Source organism: Eurosta solidaginis, chromosome 2, assembly GCF_040869045.1.
Source record: "Eurosta solidaginis isolate ZX-2024a chromosome 2, ASM4086904v1, whole genome shotgun sequence".
NCBI classification, from domain to species: Eukaryota; Metazoa; Arthropoda; class Insecta; order Diptera; family Tephritidae; genus Eurosta; species Eurosta solidaginis.
Window position 1 is genome coordinate 279,827,800 of NC_090320.1, and position 25,767 is coordinate 279,853,566.

The 25,767-nt window shown below is 37.6% G+C and overlaps 3 protein-coding genes and 1 long non-coding RNA gene across 6 annotated transcripts in view; 2 read left to right on the plus strand and 2 right to left on the minus strand.

Moving 5' to 3' along the window:
* Positions 1-641: 641 nt before the first annotated feature.
* On the plus strand, positions 642-9,492 carry Cwc25 (CWC25 spliceosome associated protein homolog). The gene is made up of 3 exons (XM_067768185.1): positions 642-1,010; positions 7,438-7,674; positions 7,735-9,492. The coding sequence occupies exons 1-3, from the start codon at positions 995-997 to the stop codon at positions 9,396-9,398; spliced, it is 1,917 nt and encodes a 638-aa protein (XP_067624286.1). The 5' UTR covers positions 642-994; the 3' UTR covers positions 9,399-9,492.
* A 552-nt stretch (positions 9,493-10,044) lies between these two features.
* On the minus strand, positions 10,045-12,812 carry Pgk (phosphoglycerate kinase). The gene is made up of 4 exons (XM_067768195.1): positions 12,580-12,812; positions 12,395-12,503; positions 10,556-11,391; positions 10,045-10,484 (listed from the first exon to the last, which is right to left on the minus strand). Exons 1-4 carry the CDS (start codon positions 12,798-12,800, stop codon positions 10,244-10,246), a joined length of 1,407 nt encoding a protein of 468 aa, XP_067624296.1. The 5' UTR covers positions 12,801-12,812; the 3' UTR covers positions 10,045-10,243.
* On the minus strand, positions 11,596-12,388 carry LOC137241043 (uncharacterized). The gene is made up of 2 exons (XR_010949892.1): positions 12,094-12,388; positions 11,596-12,027 (listed from the first exon to the last, which is right to left on the minus strand). It is a non-coding gene; the product is annotated as an uncharacterized lncRNA (long non-coding RNA).
* A 6,246-nt stretch (positions 12,813-19,058) lies between the features above and the next one.
* Positions 19,059-25,767, plus strand: part of LOC137241038 (aspartate aminotransferase, mitochondrial-like) — a 28,830-nt gene continuing 22,121 nt past the window's right edge. The window contains exons 1-2 of one of the 3 annotated variants that reach the window (XM_067768194.1): positions 19,059-19,182; positions 19,241-19,356. In XM_067768194.1, coding sequence (XP_067624295.1) covers positions 19,274-19,356 — 83 coding nt within the window. In that variant the 5' untranslated portion in view covers positions 19,059-19,182; positions 19,241-19,273. Of the gene's footprint in view, positions 19,357-25,767 lie in introns of all 3 variants that reach the window. The other 2 variants (XM_067768193.1, XM_067768192.1) reach the window with 2 other exon arrangements.

Genomic DNA, 25,767 nt, shown 5'->3' on the forward strand with positions numbered 1-25,767 from the left:
GGTAAAGTCCGTTCACTGCTCACCAAGCCTAATTTAAAGCTGAACATAGGTTATTTTATGAAAAGTACGGACACCAAGGAATCGTACACTTTCGTAAACCTATGAACATACGAAACCTAAACCAATATGAAATTCATCGTTCACTTCCATGAATACTTAAACGGAAAAGGGCTTTCCGTAATAAATAAAAAGGTAAATACTGCCTTGTAGCAGGACCACACAAAAGCTTAACTCTTCTGTCAGTCAAGGTCGGAATATAAAGGTTTGAGACAATAAGCCATTTTCTTTTCTTTTTTTGTCAGTTCTTTGCGGCTGCTCAGATAGGGAGTTTTTGAAACAAATTTTGAGATAGTGTATTTTTGAATAAAATTCTAACGTACGGTATTCTTCAAACAAATTCTGAAATAATGAGCAAACCAACATAACTCTTTATCAATTGACGAAATATTTAGTAGAAAATTAATTATTTCCGCCAAAACCTGTTGGCATTTACAAATTTATTATCCCTACTAATATATTACTAAAGCTACTTTTCTACTACAATTTTCGTGAAGGGGATTGAATTATTCCCCGTTTTCCTTACTTCGTAAAAGCAACCCGTCCAGATTTTTCAATTTGGGAGTGCCAAAGCTATGTCATCATTGGAGAACAAACCTCTAGTAATTGAAACATGGATCCAGACTACATTTTGAACGAAGTTTTGTAAATAAAACGAATATCAATAAAGCAAAATACGAATATAAATAAGTAAATACAAGGGGAAAATAAAAAACATTCTTTAGCGTTTTCTTATGATCTGGATACCGCGCTTAAATGTAACTGATTACCAAATACTTGACTTGGCTTGATTTTTGATTTTCTACCTAACTTCTAAGTGACATCGGCAATCTTGAATGCCATTTATGTTTTTAAAATTTTATTTTGGTATTTCTTTGAACATATTAGCAAATAAGTTTTGTGTTTTTCATTTCGTTTTGGGAAAAAGTCAAGTGCAATGCTAAACGAATGTGGTAAGTGAAGTATAATCAAGGTTAGGTTCTCAAGTATGAGTAATGAAAACTTTAGTCCGTTGCTCGTCCGCTAACGTAATGCGTTAATATATGGTTAAGCTGTTACTGAATTTATTTAATTTGATGTTATTTAAAAAAAGGAAAAGGCATACCTTTTCACATTCCTTAAGAAACTAATTAGAGCGGGTCAAATTTATTGTTGAAAAGGCACAACCAGTTTCTGAATCTATGGGTCATACTGAGTAATATTCCCCATGGGACCATAGGTTTGAAATGAACTTCGAGCCTCCTTGTTAGAAAATTTTATATCAAAATTTTCTCACTTGATTAGGGAAGCTCGAAATTCATTTCAGACCTATGGTCCCGTGGACAATAACCCATAGATTCAGAAACTGGATGCGCACCTAAAGTGAAGCATCAAAAGTAAAGCATCAAATTAAATTAAAAGTTAAAATAGTTTTTTCTCCGTTTGGTGAAAGTAAAACGGTACTTTATGGGGGTACAACACGGTTGGCCAATCCAGCTGTGTGAAAACAACTTCAGAGCTCAAATGCACATTAAAAGGCTTCCCAATATCAAAACAGTGGCCCATTTCTGCTCTTCAAAAAAAAAAAAAATAAACGTTTCGTCTAAGCACAACACAAGCCTCGAGTTTTAAGGGCGGATTTTGGAACTTTTTTCCTATCCAGCCTCTAGATATGGGTATTTCGACGCCACAATGGCCAATCATTATACGTGTGTAGTGTTGTTCTGACACCATCTTTGCTCGGTACACATACCAAAATAAGTGTCGAAGGAAAGTTCTTGATAGTTAATATTGTTGTTGTAGCAGTGCTTCGCTCATCCCATAGGCACGACCGATCACAAATTGTCATCAAAATCCTCTAACGACAGTCCAAGAAAACTTGCAGTTTCAACAGGAGTGAACCATAGTAAGAAGGGTGTTAGAGGCGTTGATTCCACATTACAATTGAAGAGATGGTTGGTGTCATGTGGGGACACATACCAAGCAGTACGTATGTCGGGGTTGATTCTGGATAGGTAAGAGTTTAACCTGCTACAGTACCCAGATCGAAGTTGAGCTAGAATGACGCGCATTTACCTAGGGAGAGTGCTTTCCTCTTCTGCTAGTTCTGGGTATTTTTCTTTAAGAACTGGATTCGCCGTGCAATTCCTGACATAGAGGTCCGACGCCTGTTTGTGGATATCACTGTGGGCCTGCTTGTGCTTTTGCTTCATACGGCTGTGTTCTCAGGTGTTTACGGAGATGACCCCTTAAGCCCCTGGGAGGTGTAGCCTCATCAATCAATTGTTTTTTTTTTTTTTGGGATGCCCAGGTTTCTGGGTATTCAAGAGAAACTGTTTGTTCAGCATTTCATTTCTCTCCCTCATTGTGTAGGTGGTGTTCTGGGGACATAAGAAGACAGCCCGTATCGCTTCAATCAATAAATCTTTTGGCAGGCCTGTATTTTCTTCCAGTGACTAACTTTTAGGCCTGGCGACGATATCGGGGACGCGTAGCATGCAATCGGCCGGCCAATTGCTTTGTAAGTGGTAATGAGCGAATCATTGTCTTTACCCCAAGTGCTGCCGGCAAGAGATTTGAGGATTTTATTGCGGCTTTGGATTTTAGGTACACTTGCGGTTGCATACTCTTCAAAATGTAGATGCTGATCGAACGTCACACCCAAAAGTCGGTAGCGTAACGCCATGTTGTTGTTGTTGTAGCGATAAGGACATTCCCCGAAGGCCTTGGGGAATGTTATCGATGTTGATGGTCCTTTGCCGGATGCAGATCCGGTACCAAGCCCGACCATCTCGGGAACGATTTGTTATGACCACATGCGACTTTCTAGACCATGCAGCCCTCCCACCCGCTAGATCTATGAGGAGCTCGGGGTCGCCAGAGCCTCGGATATTAATGAAGCAGGATAAATGATAGGTGAGGTGATTGACGATTGCCAATTTTTGGCGAAAATTTCGTATATTTGCCCCATGTACAGACATCAATAACTTTCCTTGCGTGAATATTCCAAGATGAGGCAATTGATGGTATACTACTGTGGTGTAGAGAAAAAATTAACAAACGGTAGGGTAGGGTAGGGGAACATCTCAATTGTGGAGATTTAAACTACGTTTTTATTTATAAAAACTTTAAACTATATTTTTCAATACGCCTTAATGTATGCGTTTATTTTATTTTTCATTTTTCACAATAATCAAAACTTTTGAAAATTTAAAAATCAATATTGAAAATTACAAAGTTCAAAGTAACTAAAATACAAAGTTAAATAAAAATAATAAGAACCCTGCATCAATAAGCACTATATGGCACCTGCCAACACAGCCGTTTGATCCAGGCAAGTATTAGAAGGCCCTAGACCAAATCCACACAGAATCGGTAAACGCTTTTGCCGATTTTTTAGAATGGTATGAAACACCATATTCAAAAATATTCACTTTGGAGTACCAAGGGAGGAAGAGGAATTATCTGGGGCATGGGACCGGTTAACTTGTTCACGGATGGGTCAAAGCTGGATGGAAAGGTTGGTGGGGGGGTCTTTTGTCAAGAGCTAAATTTAAGCCGCAAGTTTAAGTTGGCTGATCACTGCAGTGTATTCCAAGCGGAAATTGCTGCGATTAAGGATGCGGTGGATGGAATGCTATCCAGTGCTACCACGGTTAGGGAATTTAACATCTACTCTGATAGCCAATCGGCTATCAAGGCCTTGAGCTCAACTACAGTGCGATCGAGGGTGGTCTGGGAGTGCCTGACCTCGCTTGCGATTGCATCGAATTATTTTACAATTAAGATTATCTGGGTCCCGGGCCATAGTGATATCCCGGGTAACTGTCAAGCGGATCTCTTAGCCCGCATCGGTACAACTGAACGGGATGAAGATGGCTGTAGGGACTTCGGGATCCCGCTGGCCACCTGTGGATTGCTCCTCCATAGCTGGGCCTCGAATCAGCTCAGCAAACGCTGGGCGGATACCACGTCTTGCAGGGTAGCAAGATCTTTCTGGCCGAAAGTGGATGGCAGGAGGTCTGCTGAAATAATTGGGTTCACTAAGGCTCACCTATCAATGGTCATTGGGGTTTTGACAGGGCACTGTCCCATGGGTATCCATGCGGTACGTCTCAATATACTGGAAACTCCATCCTGCTGCAGCTGTATGGAGGATGATGAGGTGGAATCACCAAATCACTTTATGCTTGATTGTCCAGCTTTTGCCAGAATTAGGCGAAAGTACTTCGGTCGCGACTCACTTGGATCTCCCGAGGATATATCCAAAGTTGAGATCGGTATCATTCGGAGCTTTATCGTTGCTACCCAACGATTCTCTAAGTAGCTGGATCTAGGTCACCGTTATTTTTGGTGTATGTGGTATCACAACGGACCTTCGTGTTGTCCAAGTGAGCTATCCTTATCAGGGCAGCTACCACCTAACCTATCCTAACCAAGGGAGGTCTAGTTCTTATCCACCTGACTCTGCCAACTCAGTGGAGATCCCCTCCTTCCTCTGTTCTGCCTTCGTCAATTCGCACACTAGCCACCGAAGCCTTTGGGTCTTTATTGACGGTATTATCTTCATATATATATTCGCATATATGCGAAAAGCTCATACACGCGATATTGAGCAGGCTGATGCAGTAGTAATTGGTGCAGTTTAGGACTCGTATTTCTTGTGGATAGGGGAGAGTACACGCAAACTCGTGGAGAGATGGTCAAATCCTGGACTTGCTCAACAAAATTATTGGGCTTTCAGTACAAATCGTGGATATATGAACATTCCTTTAAGTTTTCAGGTGACCTTTGATCTTTTACTCTTTACTGAAACTCAGGCCGCGACGACCTTACACACTTGGACAGCCAGCGACTTTGGCAAACTCTCCTTCTGCGCTACTTGTAGATTTCCAAATAAGTGATTGGGCCGAATTGGCCGAGTGTGAAGTTTTCTTGCACCCGGGAAAAACAATTTTTTTTTGACGTCCCCCTTACTACGCCACTGTTTCTTTTTTGATTTCGAGAACAGAGTGAAAACACACAGACACGATCTTTCCTATGGATGTTTAGCCATTAGAGTCTCGGAGGTCCGATCTAGATGTTAGCTTTGTATTTTGAATTGAGGCTTTAATATATACTATTTTTATTCATGTAATCGGTTACCTCCGCGATCTTTTACGTTAAACAGTTGCGATTTCATTACAGAGTTATGAATTGCAATTGTGGCAGTTGTCACTGTGGGGAGAGAGATGGGTGGGCACGCCGTGAAGGAATACTTTTGTTTAAACATATAGGTACCACACAATGTTAATGCTAGTACATAGTTTGTATTAAAAAAGTTATAGTTTTCCTTTAAATAAGGTTGAACACTTAACAATTCTTCTGCTCTTCTGACGCACTTTTGACCATAAGATGAGGGAGTAAAGATGAACACAAAGTATTGCACACATATATATATTTGTATGGATTTATTTGAACACATACTATCTATACATAATATGTACAATGATTTTGTAAGATTTTAATTAGTTTTCAAAAATTAAGGCAAGTTTTCCTTTGGACCACTTGAATGCACAAAATCCGTCGGCATTTCAACACTTTCATATATACATACGTACATATATATTTATACGCTTGCCTCACTACCTACATATTCTCACTTAACACACTTTAACCAATTGTAATACACATTGAAATGTATGTTATCATATCTATTGACTCTCTTAGATTTTATTTAAATGGAAGACAAACTCCGTCGACATTGTTGCACTTGCATATATATGTAGCTATGTACATTTATACACATACCACGGTACCTACCTCATTTTCACTTCTGCACATTTATCCAATCTTTATTACACAAATTTACATTTGCACCATCACTTAATAATTTTCTTTTGCATTTTAAAATTCAATTTGTAAAGTTTTATTAGTCACAACAGCACAAAATCCGATTAACCGATCAGTTAGAAAAACACTTGTTTTCTTTGGATAACCAAAAAACCTGCAAATGAAAATATAAACAAACAAAAGTGTTAAAAATGGCCGCGCGCACGAACAAAACAAGAAAGAAATAAAAATGACAGCCCAGGCTGGTGCGGACAGAATAACAAAACGCATGGTGAACACCTAATCTGGTTTTTCTAGAGGAACACCAACTTGTTTCAGTGCCATATAGAAACTCTACAGTGCGCCCTCTTGTATATCTATCCTCTTTGACCATACATGACAGAAAAGGTCGCAGAAACATGACATAACGGGAATGTTCGCGGAAATGTTCGTGTCGTGTATTTGGCGCTTAAGAACGTAACCGTATCGTAGCCAACCAATTGGTTTTTGGTTTACCGTCGTAACGATAAACAGCTGATTACGTTAGGTATACGACTACAGCGATACCTCAAACGGCACCAATGACTGCAGCTTAAAGGCTCCATTACTGATACTTAGCATAGACTTGACTTGACTTGGTGTAAACTTGGCAACTTAGCCACGATTATACTCCACTTAGCGCATACAATCTGGCATCATAATCAGGTTTGAAATTTTCTTTTAAATAAATGTCAATTTGTATGACAAAATGTCAAAATGACATGGAAACAAACAAATGGCATCTCAAAATGTAAACGTCACTTAGAACTTACATAGAAAATCAAAATTCAACAGACTTCTAAGTCAAGTTAAGTGTTGCCAAGTTTTGAGTAATCAGTAACATGCACTGTTCATTTAACAGAACTGTAAGTGACAGTTCTCAAGTCAAGTCAAGTCTATGCTAAGTATCAGTAATGGAGCCTTAAAGGGCGAATTAATGGTGACTTATAACCATAAAGCCATAACCAATTAAAACAGCTGATCGAACCTACCTTATGGAAATCAATGTAATCGATTAATGGTGCCAGACCATAACGCTAACTCGATTACATTGATTTCCATAAGGTAGGTGTGATCAGCTGTTTTAGCTGGAGACATTGGTGCTTTATCGGTAACCGTATCGGTAACCTTATAACAGCTGATTCGACCAACCTTATGAGAATCAATGCAATCGATTATTGGTGCCGCTAAGGTCGTAACCGTATCGTAGCCAACCAATTGGGTTTTGGTTTACCGTCGTACCGATAAACAGCTGATTACGTTAGGGATACGGATACAGCGATACGACATACGGCACCAATGACTCCAGCTTTTATCTGGTTTTGGCTTTATGGTTATAATTCACCATTAATCCGCCCTTAAGGAAGTTTAATTTGGCCTTAAGCCAAATTAGTAACTCCGACAATGAAATGAATGTCTGAAAATACTACAGCTGATTTCTCTGTTTATGTTTACAGAAGAAAAGTTAATTTTCCCGTGCAAATATTCTTTTGGGCAGTTAGCTATCTTGTAGAGTTTAGAAATTTAACAGATCCAAGTTTTAAATCGTAGAAAAATCCACAATGGGAGGAGGTGATCTGAATCTGAAAAAATCTTGGCATCCTCATACAATGAAAAACCAAGAAAAAGTTTGGAAAGCGGAACAAGCCAAGTTACAAGAGGATAAAAAGCTCAAGGACTTACGCCGAGAAATTGAAGAAGAGAAAACCAGAGAAGAACTGAAACAAATCGGGCGTAATTCTGGTGTACTACCACAGGAGGATAAAAAATTAGAATGGATGTATAAAAGTAACTAATTCACTGTTGTAGTATGAGATATGTAAGGCAACTTTATTTCATTAATTGCAGGTAGTACAGATCTTATAAATCGTGATGAATATCTACTTGGACGAACTATTGACAAATCATTTGAAATGCTGCAGGCTGAAGAACAAAGGAAAACTCAAAGTAACATGGTTGGGGTAAAACAGTCCATAAATCATGTTGAGCACGAGGTGATACCTTTCTCTATAAGAGCATATCGTAACATAGAGTCTAAGGAGCAAGTTGACTTGCAGCGTAAGGTTATGGAAGATCCCTTAATGCTTATCAAACAACGTGAAATGGAGTCTAGAAAAAAGATTTTAGAAAATCCGGTAAAACTCAAAGAGCTACATCGCATACTCAAGTCAGAGCAATTGCTCAAAAAGTCTAAGAAAACCAAAAAATCCAAGAAATCCAAGAAAAAGCACAAAAAGCGAGCAAAATCTTCCTCAAATGATGATTCATCCGATTCACTCAGTGATGTCGGAAATGATTTAGATAAGGAGTTAGAAAAGCGCTACAAAAGGTTGAATAAAAAAGATTTTTCCGGTTTAAATCTATCCAAATTATTAGATGCTAAATTTGAAACAATCACAAAGGAGTTGGACAAAGCTGCTGGTGATCGTAAGCATAAGAGTCGTCGAAAGCGTTCAACGAGCACAGAAGGTATTGATGGTTATAAAATGAGTAGATTGAAGGATAGCAAAGGAAGAGAAGAGGTCGACAGTTTCCACGACCGAAATCGTAGGCAACAGAGGAAATCACCTTCTTCAAGATCACCTAGTAACAAATATCGACGACGTTCACGATCGAGATCACCTCAAACTATAACGCTTCCTCCGGACGAGCGTCACAAAGGTCAAAATGTAATATCGCGATCAAGATCGCCAAATATAAACGAACCTCAGAAGTATTCTAGAAAGCGTTCAAATTCGCCCCGTACGACATTAACGAACGACCATGAACGACAACGGGAAACAGAGCGATCACCCGCAGAACCACGTACAAGGCAATATTCAACGTCACCCTCTGTAGAAAAAGAATTACGCAGCAAAGCTAAAGAAAATGAAAGTATTGCGAAAAGTAAAAAAAGGGTAGATCGTAATGCTAAATATACTAAACAAACAAGCGATCGGCGAAGAAGATCTAGGGAACATGATTATAGTGATAAGCAAAGAAATCATAGATCGCGTTCTCAATCCACGCAAAAGAGTAGGAATCGCCAAAAACGCTCATCAACGCGTTCACCTGAACGGCGGCCACGCAAAAGAGAGCTTTCTCAATCTCCACGAAAGTGCTCCACTTCACGTTCACCTCAACGTCATGTGAGATCAGGAAACCGTAACGAAAATGAAAGAAACATTACGCAATCGTCGTCGTCATCTACTGCAAACAAAACCTCCTCTAATTCCAGCAAAGTTTTACAGGGAAAATTCAGCGATGCTGAGAAGGAGGCACGCCTAAGGGAGATGATGGAAAATGCAAGTTGGCGTGAGGAAGATCGTGTAAAATCAGTAAAAAAGCAACGAGAAGCAAATGCAAGGGAAGAAGATCAATACAAAACGCAAGAGTTCGATAAAGAGTTTATTAATAAGGAAGTAAAAAAAGCGATTGCCACCCATTCTTCAGTTGGTTCGCGTATACGTTCAAATTTGAATAATATACAGCGTACCTCGGCTGCTATGAACTCAAATTTTACAAGAAAGTGAAAAATGATCACAGCGACTGTTTTACTAATTATATATCGAATATAGCAGAAATAACTATTAATAAACTTCATAAATTTTCTTTTATTTAAACAACCATTTTTTAGAAATGCTTTCCAAAACATTCTAGAACCGTTCATACAAGTTTAAAAACTTTTAATAAAACTTTTCCGAATGAGCTGTATAACAACAACCAAGACACTATTAGAAGTGTTTAAAACTCTTCATAAATGTTTCGAAATTTTTTGTTACAATTTTTGGAAGGAATATTATAACGGGAATTGTTTAAACCAGGTCTATACCGTTTTCGAAAAAATTCAAAAAACGAGAAAGAATTTTCCGAAACGCGTGTTAATTTTCTACAAAGTTTGTAAAATTTAAGCATTTAAAAAAACTGAACGTGAATTGCCGCCCTGCCTTAAAATCTTATCAATTTTTTTCGAAAATGTGTTAGAAAATGTTTTACATATTTTTCGTTATATTATGTATTGAAGTTTTTCTAAAACAAAATGTGTTAATTTTTGCGTTTATCTTTGTGTTCGTAATTGTATTTTCGAACTTAAATGCAATATGCTAACCGCTCATTGTTCATTATTATGGTAAAGCCAGTTATTGGTTTCTAATATTTTTGGAGAATAATACACACGACTTCCGTTTATTATTTATATTTATTATTTATTTTGATGATTTTTAAATCTTCAACAATCTAATACATATACAGACCAATTTCTTCATTGATTTAATGACATTTTTTTCATCTACTTGGATGCCTATATTATTTTGTAATATTACTAAATATGTCTCTTGTGATCTGTCTCCAATTGACTTTAAATAGTATATACACTCTTTTAAGCATTGCTCAATGCGGCTACACCTGGCAGGGTTTTGCCCTCAAGTAATTCCAACGATGCACCACCACCAGTTGAAACATGCGATACTTTAGATTCTGTACCCCATTTGGCGCAGCATGAAGCCGTATCTCCACCACCAATAATAGTAACAGCGCCGCTTTCGGTTGCCGAAACTACATAATCCATAAGCGCCTTTGTACCATTAGCAAAATTGGGAAATTCGAAGACACCCGGTGGGCTGTAAAGGAGATAGCGTAATAATGAAAAAATCATTATCAATATCAAAACTCTATTTAAATACAAACTTACCCATTCCAAACAATGATTTTTGCACGGCAAATGGGTTCTTTAAATAATTCTCTCGATTTTGGGCCAACATCTAAACCCATATAACCATCGGGAACACCTTGCTCAACGGTTGCTTCACAAGTTTTTGCATCTTCAGCAAATTTATCGGCACAAATAAAATCGACAGGCAAATGCAATTGAACATTATTTTTCTTCGCTTTAGCAACTAAATCATTAACAATCTTCGCACCTTCTTCATCGAATAGTGATGCGCCAATTTTCATGTTATTAATTACTTTTAAGAATGTGAATGCCATACCACCGCCAATCACCATCTCATGCACCTTATCCAATAAATTAGAAATCAATTGAATTTTATCTGCTACTTTAGCACCACCCAAAATAGCTAAGAATGGTTTAGGTGGGTTATCTAGTGCTTGAGCGAAATATTTTAATTCCTTGTTTAATAGTAAACCGGCAGCTCGTTTGTCAAAACCTTCACCCATCATTGAACTGTGAGCGCGATGTGCTGTACCGAAGGCATCATTAACGTACACATCACCAAGTTTGGCTAAACTTTCACGAAACTCTTTTACTTTTGCTGGATCAGCCTTCACCTTCGCGCCGCTGGCGTCAATACCTTTTCCCTCCTCCTCAACATAGAAGCGCAAATTTTCTAACAAGATAATTGTACCAGGTGTTGGATCTTTACATTCTTGTTCTACTTGTGGACCAACGCAATCGGATAAGAATTTAACATCTTTGCCGAGCAGTTTTTTTAATTCGTCAGCCACTGGAGCTAAGGTGTATTTTTGATTTTTCTGCCCATCTGGGCGTCCTAAATGTGACATGAGCACCTATGAAAATATGATTTTATTAATACGTCGAATTTTTTTAAATTAGATAAAAAGGTTACATAGCTATAGGATTGCATTATTTTGTTTCCATCTAGTCCCTAACACCTTATCCAAGTTTCAATCAAGAGGTCTAGTATAATTCTGACTAAACCACTGGTGCGGCGACATGCTTGTTGTTGTTGTTGTAGCGATAAGGATACTTCCTGAAGGCCTTGGGGAGTGTTATCGATATTGTTGGTCCTTTGCCGGATGCACATTCAGTACGTTCCGGTAACAAGCACCATTAAGGTACTAGTCCGACCTCACGGGATCGATTTGGTATGACCACATGAAACCATACCATCCACACACGCCCTATATTCATAAGGAACTTGGGGTCGCCAGAAACAGGATTCGCCACGGGTAATTGAGGTTGACAATTGGGTTGGAGAAGCTATATATTGCGCTGGCAACCCCTTAAAAGAGTTCCGCTACACAACCCCTTGAATCAAATTGGTATTTTAGTCGCCTCTTCCGACAGGCATACCTACGGCGGGTATATTCTAAACCCCCTAACCCGCTGGGGGCACCGACATGTTAGTGAGGATATGTACCGAGTTTGTTAAATCGTTGTTTAGTGTCCGGCGACTGGTGGTACTAAAGGCGTGCAAAAAGTTGAGCGATAAGATAATGTTTGTACTTATGTTGTGGCCAAATGTGTACCTTTTCGGGGCTGTCAGACTATCTCTTTAGTTTTCCCACATATTCTGGTACTAGTGAGCACTTAATGTCACATTAAGGCTGTGCACAACTATCTAGGTCATCCAACTCTCTCCCATGACCAATTTGATTTTCCAACCTCTTACGGGTAGCCTCTAAAGTGTTCTCCTCTCCAGCCAATGTATTGATTTAAGTTGGTTAAGCGGTGCTAGTATATCTACTTGCCTTGTGTAGGGCATGATGCAGCGGCTTTTACCGCAGAGGGGATTATTTATTATGAGTAGGAATGTATTCAAATACTTACAACAGACTTGGCTTTTGCATCCAATGCATATTTAATACTATCCAAAGCAGCGACAATACGTTGGTTGCTGGTTATTTTACCCTCTTTGATTGGAACATTGAAGTCAACTCTGAAAAATTGCACACATATTAACATATCAACGTTTGGATTTATGCAATTCACTCAAATTTGTTGCTATCACTTGCCTCATCAGCACACGTCTGCCATTTAGATCCAAACTTTCAATGCTTAATTTGTTAAACGCCATTTTACCGCCCTTATTACTATTTCCTTTTTTATCACAAGAGGATAATCTTTCTTGAATATAAATTAAATGTCCAAAAAAATGTTGCTCTCCGAAAGATTTGAGCAAAAGTTTCCTGCTGCTTATCGTTGTCAAACCTTTTAGCAGCCGATTCAATGTCATTACAAGGGCAACACAATAAAAGCAGAGTTGTTACTTTGCGAAAAATTGCAGAAAATCGATAAAAGGTTCAATTTAATTTTTATGAAATTTCATTTTTTTTTTTGAATTTGATGTTTATGTGATTACATGCTACGAAACATGATGGAATCATCGCTACGAAATTGTTTGTTTTAAAGGTAATTTCGAAAAAAAGACAGTCCACTAGAATTAAAAAAATAAGGATCAACCCATCAGATAATTCAAAGGGTGTTTTTTATAAATAATATCGAACTAAAGAGTTAATTAAACTTCCTTAACCCTAACACCATAGTCGTAACCACTCCCTTAGTCATAACGTATCCAAAACAATGAATAAAATCTACAAACAGTTATTAAATTCACCAACTCACATATTTTTTGGTTATGGATATGGCGAGAAACCAAAAACCAATTGGTTGGCTATGGTATGGTTATGGCGTTAGCGTTATGGTATGGCACCATTAATCGATTACATTGATTTCCATAAGGTAGGTTCGATCAGCTGTTTTATCTGGTTATGGTTTTATAGTTATAGTCACCATTAATTAGCCCTTAAAAAGCTAAAAATAATTTTCAAACTATGTTTAAAGCAACAATGAACGAAAAAACTGTTATTATTATGAAAAAATCGTCGGGCGCTCGATATACGAACGCTAGAATATTAGCCTGGCAAGCACAGGGCACGAGCACAAAACTTACTCGATCGTGACCTTCTCCAACCCGCACTTCCCACATCTGCATTAAATGACCAAGCCATATTTAAAGGCATGTGACGACAGAAGACATCGTCTAGTCAAAATGAGCGTGTTTCTACTGCTTTGGTGGCGTCTATTACTTTTGCTTGAAAAATGCTACAATGATCTTGCAGCTTGAAGGATCTGCATACCACAGACTCTACTCCTTTCACTACTTTGAATCCATCGGTGTACCGTGTATCGCCTATATCGCCTCGCCAGTGTTTCTTCTGCTTTGGTTACATTTACTACTTCCGCTTGAAAAGGGCTACAGTGATATGACAGCTTGAAGGATCTGTTTATTTCCGGATCAGACCAGTATACCGCAGACCCTACTCCTTCCACTACTTCAATAAATTGGTGTACCGTGTATCGCGTAGTCCGCCATTTACGAACCCTTGGGAGAACTATCCAGTTACGGAATCATGTAGCCTGTGCGTCCTGTAATTGATGACGCTATACTACTATGGCTCTACAGTCTGCGCTAAAGCAGCCATTAGGCAGTGAGCCTCGTTTCACTTGTTAACGCTATGTACTTTGCCACCAGGTCTACAGGTGAAATGCGTAGAAGGGTATACAGTTAAGCCGTTGGGGCTTTTTTCAGGGCTCCCGTAATGCTAAGCTTTTATAGCCGCCATACCCTCTCTAATTTTTGGAGGTAAGTTTTTTTTTTTTTTGTTTGGCTGTCAACTAAACAAGGACTCCGTAGTATAGGATAGGCTTTACAATCGTTGTAAATACCCAATGAGAGAGAGAAGGCCCCCCGTACACCCTGCATTATTTTACATGCATAAAGTGCTATCAAGGCCCCTTCACGTTGAGCTTCTACGTCAATTTGTTTTTTAGAATTATATACTACATACAGCATGCCAATCTAACACGCTATATGCCTATACTACACGCTTCGCCTAATCTACAGACTATGCATTTTGTATTCCCCGTACAGCATACCAATGCCACACACTACCTCTGCACTAACACTTCATATTGTCCCATATAGCATACCACTTTTAAATAATACGCTTACGGTTAAAATCTGGATGCCCTTACTATAGCAAAGATGTACACACATCAAAAACTGTTTTCTAAATTTTCGATGTTGCTTTGCCCTTACTTGAGCACAGGACCTTCGGTATTGTGGGATGAGCACGTTACCACCCCGCCATGGTCGCCATTATTATAGTTCCTCAAAAAAACAATACAAAGCGAGGCTGTAACAGCCTTTCATATATGTTCTGTTATTTGTTGAATTCTAAGAACTCGCGATCACCGTGGTGTGATAGTAGCGTACTCCGCCTAAAACACCGAAGATCAACATTTTAGAAACAATTTTTTCAATTAGAAGAAAAATAGTAGGAAAAACTGAAAGGAGCACGACGGAAATCGGAATTGGTTATCGCGCCTTACATAAATTGTTTTATTTATTCTAAGTATACTGAAAGAAATGGTGCTAGTAAAATCAACAAAGCGAACAAATTAAGCGCCAAATACACGACACGAACATTTCCGCGAACATTCCCGTTATGTCATGTTTCTGCGACCTTTTCTGACGTGTATGGTATTTTGATTTTTGGCGAACATTTGGCCGAACTGTTCGTGCGTGTGTGGCGAAATAGCTCATAATCGTAGTAATTTCTTAACGGAACAGACGTGCCCGGCAAAGTAAAATGGACAAAAAAAATTTCTGAGTGAATTTATTGAAATGTATAAATCTTTGCCATCATTTTTTTACGCTTAATTGCCACAGCGAGCAATATTGCTGCAGCACAATTGTTGTCCGTATTCATCGCTGTCTGAAAAAGAACTAATGTTCGGCCAAAAGTTCGTATGGTGTATGGCCAAAGCTGCGAACAAGATTGCGGAATGTTCGCGGAAATGTTCGTTAAATAAGAAAACCACCAAATCGAAAAAATACACAAAAAACAACAAAAAACTAGCTTTTCAGCTATCAATACAAAACAAAAAAATTAATATGCATAACACTGCAAAAAATTATGCGATACCGGGCCATCTATTTATCGGGTACAATTTTGCAGCTTCTCCTCCAAACGAAATGCAAAATTACGCCCTCTTGTTGCAAAAGTTTTGTTTGAACGAACAGGATTTTTCCAAAATTAGTAACATTTTGTCCAAGTCTTTGCGAATTTTCACCCACGCGAACGAATCTAATAAGATAATAAAAAACATCCTCTTTTAATATTGATGTTTCCGACAGCATAAAAGTTTGAGTTGTTTTGGAATCGTTTCAAAATAAAGTGTTACGAGAATTAAACTTGCCGAATTACATGTAAAGTTACTCCAGTGGTGAATTACCTTCCCACGATTTTATTCTTTACTTTTCTATAGCTTACAAGTTACCTATTTACAACTTTATGTCAAACATTTATGTATACTACAAGTTTTGTTCGAAAAAATCACGTGTGACAACTCTACATGCGAGAGCAGAAATTGAGAATAACCAGTAAAGTGACGCCCGGCGAATTTTCACTCACGCGAACGAACGCGGCGAAATTCAAAACTATAAATTAAATAAATTATAAAATAAAGTTTGGTGAAAGTCCGTTTAATAAAACAAAGTAATAAAGTGTATAATGTTTAATTGTAAGGTTGAAATAAAGTTCTTGAAACCGACGCCAATGTGGTTTAAAAAACGGTACATGCTCTTATTTTCGCTAGAGCATGTACCAACGCGTGTGTGAATATGTATGTAACATATATATATGTAGCAAGCATGCGTGTTTATGTATTCACATATTTACGTATACAGTGTACTCTCTCTTAAACGGACACCTAAGAGACTGCCAATTTTTCCGCTTATGAGAGGTGTCCGCTTATGAGAAATTGACGAATGTTTAAACAGTTTTATTTCCAAATCAAGAATATTAATACATACAAATAAGACTGAGTTAGGAGGTTCATAAAGCTTTGTTCATAAAATAAAGAATAAAGTTTTGTGTACAAAATATTTAAAATAATTGTACGGAAAGTTATGTTGTGACGTTTTTTTAACCTTCCCAGCCAGCCGGATGATGCACTAAAATCACCGTAATTGAGTCTCACTTCAATTTCTTTTGCTTTGTTCCTTATAAGTGTGCCTGACAGAGGAATGCTCTTATTTCGAGCCTTCACAAACCATTCGTAATCAATATTAAGGCCTTTGGACTTCAGTATACTCCTTTATCTCTCCGGGTTGACGTCAGTGTCCCACAAACTTAAAATTTGATCTTTGTTTTTGATAATGCTAGCAGCTTGCGTTTTGCTGATCTTACATTTCTTTGCCAACTCTCGTACACTTAGTTTTTCTTTCTTATGAATTTCAATGACATTAGCTTTGTCTTTAATACTCAGCACTACTTTAGGCATTGCGATTCACGTATGTACACACACAAGATACTAACTACGTGTATGCAATAGGTACATACTTTTATATGTTTTTTTACTGTATTGAAAACAGGTTCTTCGTATTTAGGGGATTCCCCTACATCCATGCACTTATTAGTGAATAAGCAACAGCTGTACGAATATGGTAAAGAGTAAATGAAAAAAAAGTGTTGTAAGCTGTCCGGTTATGGGAAATTAAAAAGCCCTTTATGCTTAAGGATTTTTTTGGTACTGAAAAAATTGTCCGTTTATGAGAGGTGTCCGCTTAAGAGAGGTGTCCGTTGGGAGAGAGTACACTGTATATATGGCAACATACTTTCGTACAAAGCTTTCGATGTTGATTCGGAACAAGTTTTGTTTATTTGAATTCAGATTTAAGCAATTATTATTTTAATTAATATTACTAAATAAAGCAATAAAATCATTAGAAATGAAATGTACTTATGTGTCATTTATTACAAATAAAAAAAAACTACGTAAGTTTAAAAATATATTTATCCGGCTTTTATTTTTTTCACAGGTATTAATGTCATAGGTATGAACAGCCACCGTGGTGTGATGGTAGCGTGCTCCGCCTATCACACCGTATGCCCTGGGTTCAACTCCCGGGCAAAGCAACATCAAAATTTTAGAAATAAGATTTTTCAATTAGAAGAAAATTTTTCTAAGCGGGGTCGCCCCTCGGCAGTGTCTGGCAAGCGCTCCGATTGTATTTCTGCCATGAAAAGCTCTCAGTGAAAACTCATCTGCCTTGCAGATGCCGTTCGGAGTCGGCATAAAACATGTAGGTCCCGTCCGGCCAATTTGTAGGGAAAAATCAAGAGGAGCACGACGCAAATTGGAAGAGAAGCTCGGCCTTAGATCTCTTCGGAGGTTATCGCGCCTTACATTTATTTTATTTTTTTATGAACAGAAAACTCTGTTGATGTAAAAGTTTACGCTATTAATCTAGAAAAAAGCGAAATAGATTTCACTGTCAGTGTCATTTCAACAATAAACACTGTTAATTTAACAGTTTACGCTGGTTGCTTCGAATGAACAGAAATCCCTTCCATTTTAACAGTTTTGATTGGTATTCCTAGAGCGACAGTAATAATTGTTAATTTAACAAAACTATGGGTAAAGTATTGTTACCAATATTAGCAACACTAAGGGGTATTGTCATCTCTAAGCCGATGCTAAGCGGTAACTTGTATGCACATAACCAAATTAATCATTATGCCTACACATATGTACGTACACGCAGCGGAGAAGCAACGCACAACAACATGCATATATCTGAAATATTCCTGAAAGTATGCAATAATTGTGCAAGTATTACTCACAACGACACGCGCATGAGCTATGAGAGAAGCTATAAAAATTGTGCATCTGTAGTTATAGCTGAGAAATTTATAGCAGATAACCAACTAGTAGATTCTGGAAAAGGAAGCGCCTAGAAGATGCAAACGAGAAATCAAAGAGTATAAAAGGCAGCAACAGCAGATGCGCGACAATCAGTTTGATTTACGAAGCCACATGGCGAGCAATAGTAGTGAAGTACGTTATTGTGAAGTACTTTAATAAAGGCCATTTTGCATTATTGAAAAGTGGAGTTATTTATTCAACAGTTTAGTGATTCGAACGTTAGTAGAAGATTTGGAAGAAGCGGAATTTCAGTAAATTCGTTACAGTATAATGAAACAACTTTTTTGTTTATTTGACTACTAAAACGGTCAATTACTAATCAACGATTTGTGCGCAGTTGATTCAACATCTTGTTGCGATGGATAAAATTTGACAGAAATTCCGGTTGAATTGACCCGTAATTTGGTAGATTTTACCAGTCTTTTTCTTTCAGTGTAATCAGTACATATTTAGGCAATTCACAGGGTCTCCTTTTCGCGGTATGTGTTATGCTTTAATAAAATTGTATATTGGAAACAACTTAAAGCTGAAGTCATTGGTGCCGACCTTAGCGGCACCAATAATCGATTGCATTGATTCTCATAAGGTTGGTCGAATCAGCTGTTATAAGGTTACCGATACGGTTACCGATAAAGCACCAATGTCTCCAGCTTAAATCTAAATGTAATACGGCAACACATTGCCTCCCCACGAGGTGGACCAGCTGATTACTGAGTTACACACGTCATTGGGGCTGCTCTGCTACTTTGCGTAATTTATGCAGTATTGAGTTTAGTGCGGTTGCCTACGTTTGTGATTATAGCTATCTGACGATTTTTCACGATCTAAACACATACATACGTGTATAAGTAAATAATACTTACAATTTGAATAGTTGTTATCTACTTATTTATATTATAGTAACGTTAAATCGGTGCGGAAGTATTAAGTAAAATGGCAAATGTTAGCGCAAAAACACTTCTCTCAGCGAATCGTGCACTGGGAGCTGCATTGAATGCGAATGCCGTACGAACACAGTAAGCTCCATCAAAGTGGGATAGTTTATGAAAATGTATAGAATACATGTTAACAATAATACCAATTTTCAAAAATCGCAAACTATGTACATACATATTTATGCATGTATGTATATCAAACGTGTACAGTGCAAACACATAATATACAATGGTTTAAAAAATGGATGTGCACTGACACACACTTAAATGTTTCTAGTGATTTGGCAAATAAATTTTGGTACTGTGCATAACCGAATATTAAGAAAAACGTACTTATAATATAAATCTTATTGATTCAATCTATAAAAATAATCGGTAAACTTTCCATCAAACAGATGTTACATTTTATGTATGTATGTGTGTATAGCTAATGTCATTAGACAAGGTCATGCCATTGAGTGGCATACATATCCATACACATTTTACGCGAAATCATTCTCCCCAATTTCGATTATAATTCATCTGATTAATTTTTTTAGCAACGAATATGTGAAAAGGCACGTCCACGCCAATATTCATGGACCGAGTAAAATCATATTTATGAATTTAATTATAAAAGGATATGTTAATAAATATTGCATATGTATACATTAGGGTGGGTCGATTTGTATGGACAAAAGTTAACCGATATCGCGGCATCGATTTTTCGATATGATTTGAGCTCAGGAAAAAAAGTTCCACTACGCATATCCAAAAAAATAATTTTCGAGTCTGCGAAATTTCAATTTTTTTGGCCCCTATTATGAGACTAATTCGATCTTCGACGGTGGTCGAAAGAGTTGATCGAAAGAATTTTCATTCGGTATTATGACAATAATTCGATCAAGACTACTGTCATTGTTCGATAATTCGATAAATTCAGCCGTTCAGAAAAGCACTTCTCATGATCTGCAAAATAAAATAAAAGCAAAATTATTTATTATGAAGAAAAAAGCTTAAGTACTGGAACTATCCAGAAGTATAAAACGTTGAAATGAATTTCAAAGCGTAATTGTAGCTTTCGAAACATTGTAACTTTCTAAATATGTTGTTACATACAATCAGCTGTTTTCCAGCTGTCATTTTATTGTGAAATATTTGTGGTGGCTTTTAAAACAAAGTGGTGGTTTTTAAACAAAGTTAATGTCAAAATGAAATGGAAACAAACAAATGGCATCTCAAAATGTAAACGTCACTTAGAACTTACATAGAAAATCAAAATTCAACAGACTTCTAAGTCAAGTGTGGCTAAGTTTTAAGTAATCAGTAACATGCAATGTTAATTTAACAGAACTGTAAGTGACTGTTCTCAACTCAAGTCAAGACTATGCTAAGTATGAGTAATGGGCCCTTTTGATTTTTAAAGTTTTTTTCATGACCTGCTGAACAAATTTTCATATTCAACTGTTACTGTCTAACTTAAAATGAAGCGCAAACAAAGTAACTTTCCATTTTGTTGTTGTTGTTGTTGTATTAACGACAAAGACACCCCGAAGGTTTTGAGGAGTGTTATCGATGTTGATGGTCCTTTGCCGGATATAGGTCCGGTACGTTCCGGTAACAAAGCGCCATTAAGGTACTAGCCCGACCATCTTGGGAACGATTAATATGACCACATTAAACATTCTACGCTATACCGCCCTCCTGACCCCCAAATTCCATAAGGAACTCGGGGTCGCCAGAGTCTCGCCTGCTAAATATGTGTATGATACACTCGTATGTGTATGATACACTCATATTTGTAACAGGATTCCCCTCGCGTAGGTGAGGTTGACAATTGGCTATAAACGTTCCAGTTTCGGGTTTGTTTGCTGTTATTCAAATTAGTTTCAGTTATGGTCTCCTTAAATTTTTCTCGGGCTTGCTATCTTTCTTCGAAACTTATTACGACTTCGGTGTTTGCATTCTACTTCGAATATTCTGCCAATACATGATCTAACGTGGAAAACGCATGTAGGTCTGTTGTTGTTGTTGTAGCAGCTTTTCGCCCCATCCAATAGGTGCGACCGATCACAAATTGTCATCAATGTCGTCTAACGGGAGTCCAAGGAAACTTGCAGTTTCAACAGGGGTGGACCATAGTGAGACGGGTGTTAGAGGCGTTGTTTCCACATTACAATTGAAGATATGGTTGGTGTCATGTGGGCACACATTGCAAGCAGTACATATATTTTGTATGTCGGGATTGATGCTGGATAGGTAAGAGTTTATCCTGTTACAGTATCCAGAGCTTTGCGAGTGGATATCACTGAGGGCCTGCTTGTGCTTTTTTGCTTCATACGGCTGTGTTGTCAGATGCTTGCGGAGATGACCACGTAAGCCTAACGCCTCTAACACCCCTCTCATTATGGTCCATCCCTGTTGAAACTGCAAGTTTCCTTGGACCTCCGTAAGAGGGTATTGATGACAATTTGTGATCGGTCGCACCTATTGGATGGGGCGAAGCACTGCTACAACAACAACAACAACAACCCCGTAAGCCCCTGAGAGGTGTAGCCTCATCAATCAGATGTCTGTTGGGATGCCCAAGTTTCTCGGTATTCAACAGACCCTGTTTGTTCAGCATTTCATTTCTCTCCCTAATGGGGAGTATTCTCGCCTCATTGTATAGGTGGGTCCTGGGGACATAAGAAGACACCGCGTAGGGGTTCTGAGGGCCATCTTTTGGCAGGCCTGTATTTTCTTGAGTAACTTTTAGGCTTGGCGACCATATCGGAGACGCGTAGCATGCAATCGGTACTCCAGTATTTCGCACTTGATGTTTTTTATCAAGTACTGAGTTAAGTCTCGATAATTTTCCATAATGGTCGACAAGGTACAGTCCGTTAAAAGGATGATTTGAGCAACTATTTTTATATACTCACCAAATCTAGTACACGAGCTTCTCTGAACTCAAGATATTGTCGACGATGCGGTAAAAGCTACTTCTCCACTATTTACTCAAAACGACTTTTGGGGAATGGGGGGCGATTTAGCATATGGTGGTAAAAGAAAAGTAAGAGTTTATTGACCAGAATCACTAAGATTAAAAGAAAATAAAACAAACTTGCAATACCTTAATTGTTTGAATTCGCCCTATCCCTAACTTCCTTACTTTGTTTTTCCTAAATTTAAAAAATTCGATCCCATTAAAAAAAACTATAAATTGATTCCAACAAAATCGTTGGGATCTTCGGGTTCGGTTCGTCGATTCTGTGCATCATTACGAGACAATTGACGTTTTTGTTGTGTGTCTGTTTGATCAGATGTGTGTTCTACTGTTCGAATTAAAGAATACTTGCGGGTGTTTGGTTTCCCTATGTCACCCACTTTGAAGTAGTTGAAACGTTTGAGAACTACTCAGCGCAATTTGTTTTAAGTTATAAGTCAATCCTGCTAGTAAGATACTTGGACGACAATTCAACCGGTTTATTAAGTACACTATTAGAAGGCTGAAAAACGTAAAAATGTTCTATACACTCAGTGTACTACAGAGAGAGACAAGTGTGTGGGGACTAGACCCAAGAAATAGGAACATATTTCGTGTAAGATATGGTGTTACAACTTACTTAAGCAAACTTTTCGCAAAAAAAAAAATTAAAATAACATACAATTGCAGAGGTTTCTTTAGAGCAAAAGCCAAAAATTATTTAAAGAGCGCAGCGAACAAAAAAAAAAATCTTTTAATGAAAAACCGGACATCTTAATGTACTTATATTCTACATAGTTTAAAGGATAAATAAGTAAGAGCTACCAATCTGCTACGAGTGGCGAGTAACTCGCTGGAAATCAAAAAAAGTGATGTCTAATGTTTTCTGTGAGGGACATTTTTAATTATCTCGCATTTATCCATGCCGTGTAGGCACCTTATACAAATGTGATTTTTAGAAAGAGAATTAATTAATTAATTAATTAAATACAGGCGGAAAAATAAACACAAAATGTATAGAAGACATTTATAAACATCTCTCCAAAAAAAAAAAAAAAAAAGTAGCGACTACCTCTCAGTCAACATCGAGTAAATGCCTAAAGAATAACGAGTGACGACTCTTATTATATTAATCCTCTTTGCCAAAAGTTGCCCAGCCAGCATTTTTTGAAAATATTGATCAAAAAATATTTAAATATCATACCCCAAGATGATTAAAAACGTTCAAATTTAAAAGCATTTTCTGTTCGAAAATTAACGTATCGTCGGGAGAAAAATGTACCATAAATGTGATTATTCTTGAATAATCATTTATGATTCCTATTTCGAAACGCTTTTTATTCATATTTGATATCATTAAAAAATTGAGCTTTAATAGTTTTAGAGTAATATTTGACTGCTTTTCAAAGTCATTTTCTGACCATATTCGTGAATATATTTCAATCGTTATGCTTGAGATTTTTGAATCATTTTTGAATGCCATTATAATGCATTTATTCTTCATATCTCATTCAAAATAGGATACCACATAATAATCTTATTTCATCAGGGGAAGAAAGCATGCGAAAGTGAGCTATTCGAACCACAGCTAACTCGCAAACAAACTTGGCCGATATACACCTGCGACTACAACATCCAACATCAGCATTATCGCCTGCATCTTAAAATACGGATACGATACGGGATGTTGAAGCCGTATCCAGGTATGTTAAGATAGTTTCACATACCTGGGGTTCAAATAGCTCACAACCTTTGTATTGCCCAATCATTATGTATTTTCTGGGAAACTGAAGGGGAGAAATGGTTGGGGAAAAAGATTATAATCAGCTGTTCGATGCGGCCACCTTGTATCGTTCCGCCATGGCATAAATAATAAAGTTTTTATATATTTTTTCTTAGCTTCATGATTGAAAAAATATGTGTATGTGAAAAAATAAGACTTTTAATGAAAAGTAAAATTTCAACAAGTATAAAATTCTTTATTCAGTCAACAAATATATTCATAAAAGATTCAGAAAGCTGAAAGAAAAATGATTATACATTTTTGATCACCTAAAGTAAACAAATTTGATTCAAATATGATTCCAAAATGTGATTGAAAAACTATATTCATTTTTTGTTCATCGAAAGGTAAGCATATTTGATTATTCTTCTTGTTGATTTTTATGAAATATTAAAATTTAGTCATCAAAGGACTACAAAAATGATTCCAAAAAGTGATCCAAAATGATTTTCGATTTTTGATCATCAAGAGTATTCATATTTGATGATTTCTTTTGTTCAATTGTATGATAACTCATTATTTAGTCAGAAAGAGTAATCAAATTGTATTTATATGTAGGGAAATTCCAAATTTAATCATCTAAATGCTGAGCGGGAAATGCTGAGTGGGTGAATGATTATACACATACATATTTATATATACACACGCACATATATATGTACACAGTAATGTGCAAAACATATACCAATGGCGTGTATACTCAATGAAGTGCCAACATATAAAAGCGATAACTTGTAATTTATTTTAATTATATTGAAATATGGCGTTTATTAATTGTAGGCGTTTATGTTTCTTCTATGACAGTATAAACCAGAATCCTCTCAAAAGTTCAATTATTCAACATTCCCAATCTCCCTCATCAGCTGATCGACCTCAGAGTTGTCTTTTCTTGTAAGTGTTACCAGATCCCTTACAGCTCGGCCGGTCATGACATTCGTCCTCTAGGACGAGTCGTCGTCAGACTGGGATTCATTTGCCTGGTTGTCCTGGTCCAGATCTGGTGACGTCGAGCACCATGGCTTCATATGGTCACTAGAGAATACGTTAGCATACCGTCGACTAGTGCGTTGTGCATCAGGTAGATCCTCGATGACATACCGATCATAATCCAGAACTTTAGTAACGATGTACGGACTCTTATACTTCGGTTCCAACTTGTGAGTTTCGCCTGTTGCTCCTGGAACATGGTCAATGACGACCAGTTGCCCTTCGCGGTATTGGTATGGTCGTTGATGCTTATGGTCATATCGTTGCTTCCACTTGAGCCGTTCAGCTTCGATGTTAGCTTTAGCCACTTCCTTCTTGGTTTCCTGTTCTTGTTCAGTTGGTAATGATGAATCGTCATGAATAGCTTGAATTACCCGATTCTCGCTTACGTTACGCAGATTGAAATTGAATACCAGTTCGTTCGGGCTGACTTTCGTAGTAGAGTTACATTGGGAGTTTATGGACCACTGGATGGTGGGTAGTAACATGTCCCACTCGTTTGACTTTTCCAATGAACTTCTCATAGCTGCAAGAATTGTTCGGTTCACACGCTCGGCTTGTCCATTAGCCCTTGGAGTTCGAACTGCGTTTTTCACATGTTGTATACCGTATGTTTCTATAAATGATTGAAATTCCTTCGATGTGTAAGCCGTTCCACGGTCTGTGGTAATCTTCAGCGGCTGTCCAAAGTTAGACATCACCCTACGCAGTAAGGTAATTACGCCTAAAGTCTTAGTACTCCTCACTGGTTCCAAAAGCGTATATTTCGTGAAAC

Bases quoted from the DNA above. Each gene is read 5' to 3' on its own strand.
- Cwc25 (XM_067768185.1), top strand. The intron at 7,675-7,734 runs GTAACTAATTCA...CATTAATTGCAG, and splicing joins ATTAGAATGGATGTATAAAA to GTAGTACAGATCTTATAAAT.
- Pgk (XM_067768195.1), bottom strand. From the start codon at position 12,800: ATGACATTGAATCGGCTGCTAAAAGGTTTGACAACGATAAGCAGCAGG. The intron at 12,504-12,579 runs GCAAGTGATAGC...GCAATTTTTCAG, and splicing joins GGCAGACGTGTGCTGATGAG to AGTTGACTTCAATGTTCCAA. The intron at 10,485-10,555 runs GTAAGTTTGTAT...TCTCCTTTACAG, and splicing joins AAAATCATTGTTTGGAATGG to CCCACCGGGTGTCTTCGAAT.